At 41.6% G+C, this 14,630-nt stretch overlaps 1 protein-coding gene across 1 annotated transcript; it reads right to left on the bottom strand.

Annotated features, from left to right (window-relative positions):
• Window positions 1-3,180: 3,180 nt before the first annotated feature.
• On the bottom strand, window positions 3,181-14,630 carry LOC117502278 (lanosterol 14-alpha demethylase). Its single transcript, XM_034161327.1, has 10 exons — window positions 14,372-14,630; window positions 14,028-14,126; window positions 12,119-12,295; window positions 9,617-9,743; window positions 9,359-9,533; window positions 9,151-9,270; window positions 8,807-9,002; window positions 6,695-6,790; window positions 6,441-6,609; window positions 3,181-3,529 (listed from the first exon to the last, which is right to left on the bottom strand). Exons 1-10 carry the CDS (start codon window positions 14,501-14,503, stop codon window positions 3,351-3,353), a joined length of 1,470 nt encoding a protein of 489 aa, XP_034017218.1. The 5' UTR covers window positions 14,504-14,630; the 3' UTR covers window positions 3,181-3,350.

Below are 14,630 nucleotides of genomic sequence, written 5' to 3'. Positions count from 1 at the left end.
TTTTTCAAGTGTGGTGTAGTGAATCTTCTTAATCATTAACACAAGTTGCCTCAAAACACTGTATAGGAGTAAGGACTCTACCTTAACCAACCCATGAGCAAGCACACTGGCAACAGCTGTAAGGAAGGAAGGAAACTCCCTCTGGCGCTTTTAATTTTCCATGAAGAGCCCTCCAGCAGAACAGACTCATCCGGGTGTCCATGTGGTGCAGGTCTTAATTCAGACCAATCTGAATTTGTGGACTGAGTTGTGTTACACAGATGTTCTTCAATTCTAGTCAAGATGTGTGTGAGAATTCTCGCCATGTTAAAGAAAGTGATCATCCCTGGATGTGTCTACGTCCATTCCAACGACAGTCTACAATCACCTCCTATTTACCTGTAAATACAAGTACTCAAGAATGTTCACAACTTTAGATATTTGGAAAGTTAACCCAGTCTACTACCGCTAACATTCACGCGAGATACGGTGTCTAAAAATGTGCAACACCTTCTTGTGAATGTCTACAAGGATGAGCCTTTCATAAGAGACCTTAGATACAGATTAGAAACCTGTTTCACCTGCAGGTGGTGCTTTAGCCACATGGAGTTCTTCACATTTTTACATCAGGATTACCGGTGGGTTGGAGAACTTATAAAACCTGTCTGTTACATTAAGGCAAGTCCATTAGAATCAAAGCAACCAACAAAAGTCTGGGCTAGCATTACTTATTACCCACATAGCTAGCCCGACAACCGGCCCTGAATTGGGCCAGATACTGGCCTCTCTCTCCTAGCCTGTGATTGGCGATGTGACTGAATTTAGCTGCTTTTAGCCAGAGTAGCTAAGACTTTTTCATGGTCCTATGAATTACACAACAGGTAAAATAATTGGGGTAACTGTTGATAAGACCTTTGGTGTGTAAATTCACTGAAAATGTTATTTGTATCATTTATGGATACATTGTGTAGTTCAAGAAAAAATACATCCTTTAGCCACATTGGCGGCTTGATGGATTAGTGGTTAGCACTGATGCCGCACAGCAAGGAAGTTGTATCATTCTCGCCCTGTGTGTAGAGTTTACATGTTCTCCCCGTGTCTGCGTGGGTTTCCACCCACAATCAAAATTATGCTTATTTAGGTTCTGCTCCTTTCTCAATTCTCAGAATCTGGCTGATGAAGTCACCTCTAATTACTCTGGAATCACAGAGGAATTTTCTACAACTGCAGCTGTTCTTGTGCACTTCATGACACGGAGAACGCATTTGGAATCACCTCAAAGGTAATTAATTTGTAATATTTATATTGTAATGGCTTGGTTAAACAGTTGCATTTTCATTCTGTCTTATGAGTATTTGTAAAATTATGCTTAAAGATTTAACATCTTGTCAAAATCGTTAAGATGAACTGCGCTGTGATGCGCTGACGTATTGACTCACAGTGACAGTTTTTGAATTTGTGCAATGTTCACATGCGGTTCATAAAATTAATGCGTGCCCGAGATTTTGAACATTTCAAAAGTTTTCTTTGTGCACGCAGCCGCGTACAGTTTACGAGTTTACTCTCTGGCACATCAGATTGCGCGCCAGTGCCCGGATCAAATTCGTGCAAGTGTCAAGGTACGTTTACAGATGGAAATGATCCCCCACGTGAAGACCACCTGGAGATTATAAGCGAAGTGTGCAACGCATCTGCGCATGCATGGGTCAAACGGGGGCAAAAATACCAACTACCAAACTCACACCACTCCCACTGAATTTCGTATACCGTAGTATTAGCGGACTGTAAAAGTTAAGGCTTACAGGGATTGTTTCAAAGGCTTTAAGCCTTAAGCGACGCATACAATAATGACAGGTGAGCATTGTGCTGTTTTCAAATGCTCAAACGGAATTTATAGGCTTGAAAATTGGCTGAAAACACACAATTGCAAAGCTCAGCCGAATCCACACAAAGATGGAAAGAAGAAGAAATGTGGTCGTAAATCTCCGTTCATTCTACACAATTTCCCCACAGAAAAGAAAGATCCAGATGAACGTAAAAGATGGACTAAAATTGTAAATTTCTTGCACACATTTATTTTGTCAATATCCTGAAACTGTGCCGAATTATAATGTGGCTGATGATGCCGTTTTCGTGCATCGGCTTATGACTGTAATGTCGCGCCATGAATGACATGGCGCGTAATATTGTAAAATTGACATGATCTATAAACAAACTGTATGCATGCACATATCATTGTATGTCTGTCAACTTATCAAAACAAATGTGACACCAAAGAGGTTATATGTGAGACCCACCTTCCTTGTAGTCATTATGAAGCTGGCGGCGTAACGAGTTCTCATCCCTGCTTAGCAAATATTCTGCATCATCCACAGTTTAAGACTCTGGACTTCGTCTAACCATCCATCAGCTGCCTTCAAGGGGTCAGAAATTTGTTTGTCTCCAACTATCAACAATGGCTGGTCATTTTCGACAGCGGCTCTCTCTTCCTCCTCTGTCAGCAGTAACGGTAGTTTCTGTAACAATGCAGCACATGCAAGAGCAGCCAACTCTTCTTTCCATTTCTGTCCACTGCCGTACGTAGTCCTGGTTGTAATAGGCAATCCGCGGAGCTTACAAAAACGCTTTAAATCGTCAACTTTCCAGCGGTTGAAATGATCCAAATCACAGCACTCATCACTGCTTTCCGCCGTCATAGCTTGTGGATTGGTAGTCGAAAAATTTAGCCTACCCATAATGCACCACGTGGCCCGAGACGTGCACTTCGCTTATTGTCCCTACTGTTATGTTGGGAGTAAACATTAGGGGAATTCTCAACAACAAATATGACTGTTTTTGGTGATGAATCCTGTGTTGCTAAAAGACTGGAAATAAATCCAATTTATGGCACAAAAACACTCGTGGAAATATTTAGACAAAATGAAAAATACACACTTTTCTTGACATTCGTTGCTTTTATTTTGAGAAAAGGAAATTCTCAAATTCCAATCATGACCTACCTATCAGCTGTCATTATGCAAAATAGCTGATAGGTTCCGATTTGGATTCTGATTTGATGTGCAACTGCTAAAAAACATGGTTGTTCAAAGGCTTCAAAAGGTGTCAAACTTGAGCTTTTGCTGCTCTGACAACTGTTAATTGATAGAAAAATTTAATCTGATTAAGTTAAAATGGAGATCGCTGGAAGACTGCTGAGAGAGTGGGAAAAAAACCTAAACTTTCCTGTTGGCCAAATGTCAATCTGCAGTTCTTTAGTGAAATAAAAGCTGATGGTTGAGACATTACTCTGTTATTCCCCACATTCAAACTGGCTACTTTTCACCTCAGAATCAGACTATGTTAATAAATGACTCCGTAAGTAGAATCTTCAGTCACGACTTTCTCCGCTTGTATCTGATGATCGGTTTGTTCGGCGTGTGAATCATTGTTGTGTAGTTGATCGTTGGGAAGTATCCATCCACCAGGTCAAAGTCGTACATGCGCAATAAGGTGGACCAGATGGTTTTTATCTGAACGTAAGCAAAGTTCTCCCCGATGCAGCGATGACGGCCTGAGGAAGAAAAACAAACCGTAATGCACCTGATGAGCTTTTTCTTTTCAATTTACTGACCTTAGTTTTGAATGGGGAAAAATGGATGCTGGGAAAGAGAAACTATATTCATATATTCACTATATATGAGTAGGGTTGGGTATCGAGAAACGGTTCTTTTCGAGAATCGCTAAGAAATTATTCGATCCACCAACTTCAATAGCCTTTTTGCGTAACGATTCTCTTATCGGTCCTTCAGAGTGGCCGTTGTTTTTGAGGGTGTTTGTCGGGAAAATGATCATTACGTTGAATGCAGACCCTGCAGCGGGTCTGCTTTGAAGCTTGAACCAACAAAGCAGTGCTCCAACCTGCTGATTTGTTGGTTCTTTGCTTCGCTGCTTTTCAGAAGCGGCAAGTCCGCTACTTAACCCCTCTCAAAGCCATTTAAAGATGTCAATCATGAGTCACGTTGGTGCCAATTAAAGTCACTAACTGGGACTCTTGTCTTGTTGCAATTAAGAAAAAAGAATCGTCCTCCGTTCTGTTCGCACAGCTCCAAACACTGCGCCACTCTCTGCCGAGTCAAGTTAGAGTCCGGTCGGAATTAGTAACTTCAAAGCAAATCACTGTTTTAAATCAAATGACACCTCTTTCCAAACATTGCAAAAACAAACGATAAACTACAATCAACCAAAACGTTTTTTCCTCCAAAAATGAGACGTCTTGCATTTTTATGAATTACATTGATGCCGACGTGCAGCGCAGCTGGCTGAGCTCAGAGGTACAGAGTGACATTCATGCCATTAATGTCTGAAAGGAAATGCTTTTGACAAAAACTATAGATTTTGTTTATGTCCAGAGTTTAAGGATCCAGCGACCAATTTCATATTTATTTACTTTAAGACTCAATAAAATGTTATTGACATAGAAAACCTACTCTTAGTACACAGAAAATTCACAAGCGGTATTGATAAGGGAATCAATAAGAAATTGGATCGGTAAGCGAAATCCATGATGACCTCTATCGATAAAATTTTATCAATACCCATCCCTATATATACAGTATGACTAAAACAGAATGTAAACAAAAACCTCCCTGATTCCGATGTCAAGTATAACTGAAGGTGTGTCTGCATCCATTCATGGCTTAAGATGGGAATGAACAGCAGGCCCGTATAGGTGCGAAAACATTCATGATGTTCGATTTCTAAAGGAAAACCATGTGTACACAGTTTTAGTTGTGGTTCTACAGAGTTTGAGTGAGGCCCCTGTTGACCTGTAACAATTTGATCATATGTTCTATTATTTCATTTTGGACACTATCATAATATGCACACCTGAACTAGGACTGTAATTTCTGAAATAGTTTTATGGCCATGTGCAAACACACTGAGACAAAAGAGAAAAAAAAAAAAAAAACAGAAGCGGCCATACAGTAGTGTTCAGAATAATAGTAGTGCTATGTGACTAAAAAGATTAATCCAAGTTTTGAGTATATTTCTTACTGTTACATGGGAAACAAGGTACCAGTAGATTCTCACAAATCCAACAAGACCAAGCATTCATGATATGCACACTCTTAAGGCTATGAAATTGGGCTATTACTAAAAAAAAAAGTAGAAAAGGGGGTGTTCACAATAATAGTAGCATCTGCTGTTGACTCTACAAACTCAAAACTATTATGTTCAAACGTCTTTTTTAGCAATCCTGTGAATCACTAAACTAGTATTTAGTTGTATGACCACAGTTTTTCATGATTTCTTCACATCTACGAGGCATTAATGTTGTTGGTTTGGAACCAAGATTTTGCTCGTTTGCTAGTGTGCTTGGGGTCATTGTCTTGTTGAAACGCCCATTTCAAGGGCATGTCTTCTTCAAGTATTCTGACATATCCAAACTGATCCATGATACCTGGTATGCGATATATAGGCCCAACACCATAGTAGGAGAAACATGCCCATATCATGATGCTTGCACCACCATGCTTCACTGTCTTCACTGTGAACTGTGGCTTGAATTCAGAGTTTGGGGGTCGTCTCACAAACTGTCTGCAGCCCTTGGACCCAAAAAGAACAATTTTACTCTCATCAGTCCACAAAATATTCCTCCATTTCTCTTTAGGCCAGTTGATGTGTTCTTTGGCAAATTGTAACCTCTTCTGCACGTCTTTTATTTAACAGAAGGACTTTGTGGGGGATTCTTGCAAATAAATTAGCTTCACACAGGCGTATTCTGTCACAGCACTTACAGGTAACTCCAGACTGTCTTTGATCATCCTGGAGCTGATCAATGGGTGAGCGTTTGCCATCCTGGTTATTCTTCTATCCAGTTTGATGGTTGTTTTCCGTTTTCTTCCACGTGTCACTGGATTTTTGTCCATTTTAAAGCACTGGAGATCATTGTAGATAAACAGCCTATAATTTTTTGCACCTGCGTATAAGTTTTCCCCTCTCCAATCAACTTTTTCATCAAACTACGCTGTTCTTCTGAACAATGTCTTGAACGTCCCATTTTCTTCAGGCTTTCAAAGAGAAAAGCATGTTCAACAGGTGCTGGCTTCATCCTTAAAATGGGGGACACCTGATTCACACGTTTGTTCCACAAAACTGACAAACTCACTGAATGAATGCCACACTACTATTATTGTGAACACCCCCTTTTCTATTTTTTTTACTAGCAGCCCAATTTCATAGCCTTAAGAGTGTGCATATCATGAATGCTTGGTCTTGTTGGATTTGTGAGAATCTACTGGTACCTTGTTTCCCATGTAACAATAAGAAATATACTCAAAACCTGGATTAATCTTTTTAGTCACATAGCACTACTATTATTCTGAACACTACTGTATGTCTTCAAATGTAGTTTGAGAGAAAGACGTTTGGTGTTAGTCAGCTTGATTTTAAACTGTACGTCCACACACGCTCATTCTTACCTGCTCCAAAGGGCACATAAGCAAACTTCTCCCCTGCTGCAGGGTTGTCACTGAGATAGCGGTCGGGGTTAAACTCCATCCTCTCACCCCAGACGTCAGGCAGGCGGTGGTTAATGGTCGGTGAGACACAGACCTGGTGTCCCACAGGGATCCTGTAACCAACTGCCATCTGAAAAGAAAATATTTTAATAAACAGATTAACGTGTCAAAAGTATTAACTCCGGTCACCTATGACCCCAGCACGGCATCTTTACCTGAGGAGAACGGGTCATCCTCATCATGGTCATAATTGGTGGGCGGAGCCGCAGGGTTTCCTTTAAACATCTCTCCAACAAGCTGAGATCCTTCAGCTGATGACGACGGCAGGGAAATATTAAGACCAACAAGGTGATTCGTCACACGGATCACATCAAAACGTGTTTCACAGCAGCCGGAGAAAATACACTCAACAAAAATATAAACGCAACACTTTTGGTTTTGCTCCCATTTTGTATGAGATGAACTCAAAGATCTAAAACTTTTTCCACATACACAATATCACCATTTTCCTCAAATATTGTTCACAAACCAGTCTAAATCTGTGATAGTGAGCACTTCTCCTTTGCTGAGATAATCCATCCCACCTCACAGGTGTGCCATATCAAGATGCTGATTAGACACCATGATTAGTGCACAGGTGTGCCTTAGACTGCCCACAATAAAAGGCCACTCTGAAAGGTGCAGTTTTGTTTTATTGGGGGGGATACCAGTCAGTATCTGGTGTGACCACCATTTGCCTCATGCAGTGCAACACATCTCCTTCGTATACAGTTGATCAGGTTGTCAATTGTGGCCTGTGGAATGTTGGTCCACTCCTCTTCAATGGCTGTGCGAAGTTGCTGGATATTGGCAGGAACTGGTACACGCTGTCGTATACGCCGGTCCAGAGCATCCCAAACATGCTCAATGGGTGACATGTCCGGTGAGTATGCCGGCCATGCAAGAACTGGGACATTTTCAGCTGGGACATGTACAGATCCTTGCAACATGGGGCCGTGCATTATCCTGCTGCAACATGAGGTGATGTTCTTGGATGGCACAACAATGGGCCTCAGGATCTCGTCACGGTATCTCTGTGCATTCAAAATGCCATCAATAAAATGCACCTGTGTTCTTCATCCATAACAGATGCCTGCCCATACCATAACCCCACCGCCACCATGGGCCACTCGATCCACAACATTGACATCAGAAAACCGCTCACCCACACGACGCCACACACACTGTCTGCCATCCGCCCTGAACAGTGTGAACCGGGATTCATCTGTGAAGAGAACACCTCTCCAGCGTGCCAAACGCCAGCGAATGTGAGCATTTGCCCACTCAAGTCGGTTACGACGACGAACTGGAGTCAGGTCGAGACCCCGATGAGGACGACGAGCATGCAGATGAGCTTCCCTGAGACGGTTTTCTGACAGTTTGTGCAGAAATTCTTTGGTTATGCAAACCGATTGTTTCAGCAGCTGTCCGAGTGGCTGGTCTCAGACAATCTTGGAGGTGAACATGCTGGATGTGGAGGTCCTGGGCTGGTGTGGTTACACGTGGTCTGCGGTTGTGAGGCTGGTTGGATGTACTGCCAAATTCTCTGAAACACCGTTGGAGACGGCTTATGGTAGAGAAATGAACATTCAATACACGAGCAACAGCTCTGGTTGACATTCCTGCTGTCAGCATGCCAATTGCACGCTCCCTCAAATCTTGGGACATCTGTGGCATTGTGCTGTGTGATAAAACTGCACCTTTCAGAGTGGCCTTTTATTGTGGGCAGTCTAAGGCACACCTGTGCACTAATCATGGTGTCTAATCAGCATCTTGATATGGCACACCTGTGAGGTGGGATGGATTATCTCAGCAAAGGAGAAGTGCTCACTATCACAGATTTAGACTGGTTTGTGAACAATATTTGAGGGAAATGGTGATATTGTGTATGTGGAAAAAGTTTTAGATCTTTGAGTTCATCTCATACAAAATGGGAGCAAAACCAAAAGTGTTGCGTTTATATTTGTACTTACTGGATAAAAGTCAGTGATCACGAAAAGCTAAATTGTCCACTTATTTTCTGCAGCAGCTGTGTTTTAAAAATGATGGTAATAATCAGTGTAGGGAGACTTAAATGGCAACATTTCTCTTAGTTGGTTTCCTGAAAGTAAATCTGCAACGTTTTTTTTCGGGATGCTAAACATCTCAACATAACTGACACACCGTACCTCTACTTATCACATGACTGATTTTACAGACATTTTAAAACTGATTAACTCACACTAAATTACTCACTTTTTTAATGACAGCACGTCATTGTTGCAGTCATCCATCTTGGCAGATTTTACCTGATCATATTCCAGCGGAGGCAGGTCTTCTCCGCACAGGGCCTTCTGTTCCTTGTAGCACCGATCCTGCAGTGTTTTATCTCGAGCCAGGAAGAAACCCATCCAGGCACTGGTGGTGGAGGATGTGTGCTGACCAGCTAGCAAGAGACCAATCAGCATCCCTGCAATCTCGTTATCATCCAGGGGACGCCCGTCCCTGGAACAGAAACAAAGGAATTTTTGTATTTTTTTTTTATTCATGATAATTAATGAACACTTACAGTACAAACAACATGAATGGTATTTGAATGTCTGTCACAATGGGATGAGGTTGACCAGGGACGCCGGGAGGGGAGGGGTCGTACTTGTATGTTGCACCAATCAGGGTCTGTAGTATATCGTCCACTTTGTCTCCAGAGGTCCTGCGCTTCTGAATCACCTTGAAGAAAATGTCTTTGATCTCTCGGTGAGCTCTGTCTCTCCTCCTACCCGCAAAAGAAGACATTTTAACCACATTAGTCATTTCCAGAGTCGTCTCAGCGCTGTCCTGTGGTTGATCCTCTGCGGTCCTACCTGAAGCTGGGAAGAGGCAGCCAGCCAGGCAGCAGCCAGGCAGCATGAGTGAATCCTCCGTCCAGGTCAGCGTAGAGCTGAGCCACTCGCTCATCCAGCATGCTGCGGATCTCCGGCCCGTGGAGACAGCTGCTGGCTGTCAGGATGATCAGCTCAGACAGAGCTTCAAACAGGTCTTAAGAAAAAAAAAATGAAGACATAATCTGATGGATGTTCTCGTCCACTTCAAACATTAAAACAATCACTGAGGTGTCTTACTTCTCTCCCCACTGTCTCCCCATCTCTGAAAATACTCTTTGGCCTCTGCTTCAATGATCCTGACGTGTTCCTTAAAATGAGCGATGTTCAGTCCTGTCTTCAAAATCTTCTTTTGTTCCAGGAAGATCTGCAGCCAATTTAAAGGGGTCACATCATACATGCTTTAAGCAAGCTAACATGCTGCAGATCATCAGGTGGCTTTACGAAAGGTTACTCACGTTTGCAGTCAAAAATACCCCTATAGACATTGAGGTCATGTAAACGCTGGTGTTTACTTCACAGAAGTGCATCTGGCTGTACGTGTGCATGAGTGACAATCGAGACTGCGCTTCAATTCCAGAAGTAGAAACTGCGGCACTTTTTCAGCTTTTGCACCAGTCACACTTGACTAACATTTTTGTTTTTCCATTCGTTTCTGTCAGACAAACCTTCTCTCAAACCCTCACAAATGGGGAAAATAAATGTCGTCATGCATATGTGCATCACTGGATCATTCCATCTCAAACCCCCCCCCCCCCCCCCCCCCCCCCCAAAAAAGGTGATTTTTAAAACTCATTCCCTCAGATCTTGGTGAAATTTGGCATATAGGTAGTTCCTGAGATACAGTGTTGTAATGTAATGAAGTAGAAATACTTCATTACTGTACTTAAGTCGAATTTTAACGTATCTGTACTTCATTATTTACATTTCTGTTGACTTTCACTTTTACATCACTACATTTCCTCAATAAAATGTATACTTTTACGCCGATAGATTTCCATGAACCATCTTCATACTCATTACTACAGTATAAAAGTAGAAGAAATTTGATTGGGCAATGCCTATTTGCAGAGGTGAAAGCAGCGGTGCGCCGTACCGGGAAAAGACTTCCTCTTCAGCCGCGGCGCAGGGGATTGCCTTTCACCTCTGCAGCAAGTGCTGTGTTTGACATTTAAAAAGACAAAAAATAAAATAAGAAGAAAAGATGCCAGGTTGAATCTGTGCCCCCGCTGAGGAAGAGGAGACTGGAGGGTGAAAAGGGGGCCATCTGCACTCTGGACTCCAAATGTGCACACGCCGATGCGTACACACATACGCGGATCGGCTCCCGCTGGAGTTAACACACACACTTAAGGGGAAAACTTCAGCACCGACAAAACTGGTTGGCGTGGCTGTTTCGTTCCTTTATTTAGTTTGAAATGTTCAGAATGCAGTGCGTAAAAGCGGTGCCACATTTTGGATTCAAGAGCACAAAGAGCACTGCATTTGGTTGCTTTGCAGTGGTTGGTGGTGGTGACGCTTGAAAAGTTTTTTTTTTTTTTTTTTTACTTAAATTTGGCACAATTGTGTAGCTATAAATGACTGTTCTGTTTCGCAGAAAAGTGCGTGTGGGGCTTCCAGGATAAAGACTACACGTCATCAGAAAAAGAATGGCAACTTTATTTACAGCTATTTCCATCCACCTGATGCTCACTCATCCCGTCACCAACACAAACTGCTCCGCCACAGGCGGATCCAACCTTTTATATGGGCTGAGGCCCCCTCCTGGTTTCTCCAGACACCACACTGACTTTCTTTTCATGTCACCATTTCACTCTCCACTCTTTTTGGATTTTACTTTTACTCAATACTTTTACTTAAAATACATTTTATATGAAAAATTTACTTTTGATACTTAAGTACAGTAAATGTCAGATACTATATTTTTAAAGGAGAGTTTAACTTTTACCAAAGTAATTTTATGGTAAGATATTTATACTTTCACTCAAGTATCACTTTGAGGTACTTTATATAAGACTGCTGAAATAAATGCCATTTCTTCTTCTTTTTTTTTGCAAAAAAAAAAAAAAAGAGCGCAGCCACTGAAATCCAAATGACCATAACTCAGCAACCAATGGTCTGATTTTAGTAAGGTATCTTTGGAAAGGATTTTACATAAATGTCATAAATGTGACATTTATTTGATCTGAGAATATTTAGGCATGATGACCTGTTGACCTACTTTTGGACCTTGAAATTGACAAATTGGGACAAATTACATTGCATTACTCTTTAATGAAAACTGTAGCCCCATATGTCCTGTATAACATTAAAAACTGGGAGGGTAAAATTTTTAGCTTTTGACCAAAATCTGAGGGGGTGAGGTTTAACCCACTGGGTGAACTGAGATGGAATAACCCCACTGTAGCAACCATTTGTTTTAAGAAACTGATCCGTATGTGCTTAAAGCGAACACACTTCAACAGTTTTCTCTTCTGTGTTGGTTGCATGACCTACTTTGACATTCATAACAGATTACTAAAATGAGGCATTCTGAGGCCTAAAGTTTGCTCACAGAATTATGTGACTTTGAAGTTCAACACAAAACACCAAAAGACAGTTTTTCACAATTTGACCCCTTTAAGAATGTTCACAATGTTTCATATCATTATTGCATGTTCATTAAAGCTTTCAGGGACTTGTTTTAATATGTGCATTTGGATTTGATCATACATGTGATTTAACAGGAATCGATGGACTTACAGGATTGGGGACATCATATGCTACGCCCTTGCCAAACACTGGGGTGGTCAGTCTAGAGTAGACATCCTCAGCATTCAGGTCTTCATTCTTACTGTTAAACAACACTGCGGCTGCCTCACTGCCCAGCAGGTAGGTGAACGTTTTCCCCACCATGGTGAAACTGAACACAGGACCATACTGTGGAAATGATGGACAGCATTACAATCAGTGTTTTATGTGTAAAAAATAGGTGAGAGAAGATGGATTTCAGATTTCAAAGCCTCTTGAACCTTCTTTTTAGAGTGTAGAGTATGAACCGAGTGGTTGGGTCCAAGCACTGTGCATTGATTTTGATGTTTAAGGGAGCCCTTCAGGTCTGAACCCAAACATCGGGCAATTACTGGTTGAGACATCATATGTCATCATCGTGACCTAGCTATCATGCTTTAAACAAAAATGACTCAAATGCATACAGCTTTTGTTGAACCAGTGCATCACTGTATCTGCAGTGCCCTCCAATGGTCAGAATCGAAATGCATGCGTGTGACCAGTCTGTTATATCTGACAGACTGAGAGGAGAGTCTAATAAATATGGTCTGGCAGTGACTCCAATTCCAGAATTTTCTACCTTTACATACTATATGGAACATCATAAATGGGGCAGCTGTCAGTAAGGCTGAGATCCTCCTAGTGGTACTGGGAGGTAGTGGCACCCCAGTGGCACTCCTGTGGCACCTCTGTGACATACAGAGTTGCCTTTTTATTATTATAAGAGTGAAGCTGTGTATTGTAAACATACCTGGGTGATTCTTTAACTACGGGCACTATTGGCCTTGTAAATGTAATTTCCACCACACCATTGCCTTACAATATAAAGCGCCTTAGGGCAACTGTTTGTTGTGATTTGGCGCTATATACATGTGCTCTGATATCACTGTTTATCATCATAGACTACTAGAACAAATTTCTTAACACACTTTCATTGTAAAGATAACTATAAAAGTGTGAAATTTCCCCTTTTTTCTGTCTGTTTTTCATACAATATGATCAAAGGACATAAGTGCCCGTAGTCTAAGAATCACCCACCTGTGTAAGCAGGTTGACTGAGTAAACATGTTTAGTAACAAGTAGCTATTTAATATGATTTATTCTCACCTCCAAGGAGGTAATATTTGCATCACTGTATGTCTGTTTGACTGTTAGCAGGCTATTTTAAAAATTAATCAACAGATTTCAATTACATTTGGTGAGCAGGTAGATAATGTTCTTGGAAATATGCAATTCGGTTTTGGAAGTGATCTGGAATATATTCTGCAACTGAGATCCAGAAGCATATTAGCACAAAGCAACACACACACACTCATCTTCAACCGCTTAGTCCAATTAAGGGTTGCGGGGGCTGGCTGCTGGAGCCTATCCCAGCAGCCACAGAGCGCGAGGCGTGGTACACCCAGGACAGGACGCCACATACAGACAAACAAACACATTCACACAACTACGGATAATTTAAAGATTTCAATCCACCTATCCTGCATGTCTTTGGATGTGGAGGAAACCGGAGCACCCGGAAACCCACGCAAACACAGGGAGAACATGCAAACTCCACACAGAAAGGCCACAGGCGGGAATTAAACCCATGACCTTATCGCTGTGAGGCAACAGTGCTAACCACTAAGCCACCATGCTGCCCACATAGCAACATTTAACAGAAAAAGTTGAGAGCATGTTGATGAAATTTGGCGAGGATATGATGTTCTAGAAAATTAGGGATTTTAATCTGAATTTGATCCGAAACATATTTTGGATCCTGAAGAAGTGTATGGGCTCTCCAAGTGCCTTCTCGTGCAACATACGTATAAATTCTGCTACTCCTGCAGTCATAAGTGTATTTATTCATAAGTGTCATAAGCATTTTTCCAGAAAAACTTACTTTTTCATAAGCATTCTCCAAAAACTCAATGGGGCTTTTCCCAAAAGCTAAAGCATGACCCAAGAAAGGGAGGCAGGAGGGGATATGAGGAGGATATCTCTGGGGGAAAAACAAAAACATGATAAAAATGAGCGGCACTGATATTGTGTATTTTATTTCATTTATCTATTCCATGATTATATTTTCCAAACTGTTTGTTGCTGTTGCTTTCATTCATAATCTGCCTTTAACATTGTCGCTGCCCTTTGGCAACACATGTAATGAAGCCAAATGAATTCAAAATGAAAATTGAGTGACATGACAAAACCATTTAAGACACTTTGTTGCTGTAAATTTCATATTACCAAATCTTGAATGGACTGTCTGAGCAGTATTTTTGAAATCCATCCCACAGTGAGCGTGACGACAGAAGCTGCTAACAGCACGGCGCTCAAACTCTTCACGTCCCCGAACAGCTGGTACAAACCCGCAAACATTACCGCTCCCTCAGCTCGGTAGGGTCCTCCAAAAAAAAAAGAAGCGTAAATTAAATTTGCGGTTCGGGAAAAGGTTCCACAAAGTTTAACCTACAGCTTTATTTGTCCCGATGCTCGTATAACACTT

The sequence above is a fragment of the Thalassophryne amazonica genome, chromosome 20 (assembly GCF_902500255.1).
Source record: "Thalassophryne amazonica chromosome 20, fThaAma1.1, whole genome shotgun sequence".
Lineage (NCBI taxonomy): Eukaryota > Metazoa > Chordata > Actinopteri > Batrachoidiformes > Batrachoididae > Thalassophryne > Thalassophryne amazonica.
The sequence above is the reverse complement of the archived record's forward strand: the minus strand, read 5'-3'. Positions and strand labels throughout refer to the sequence as shown.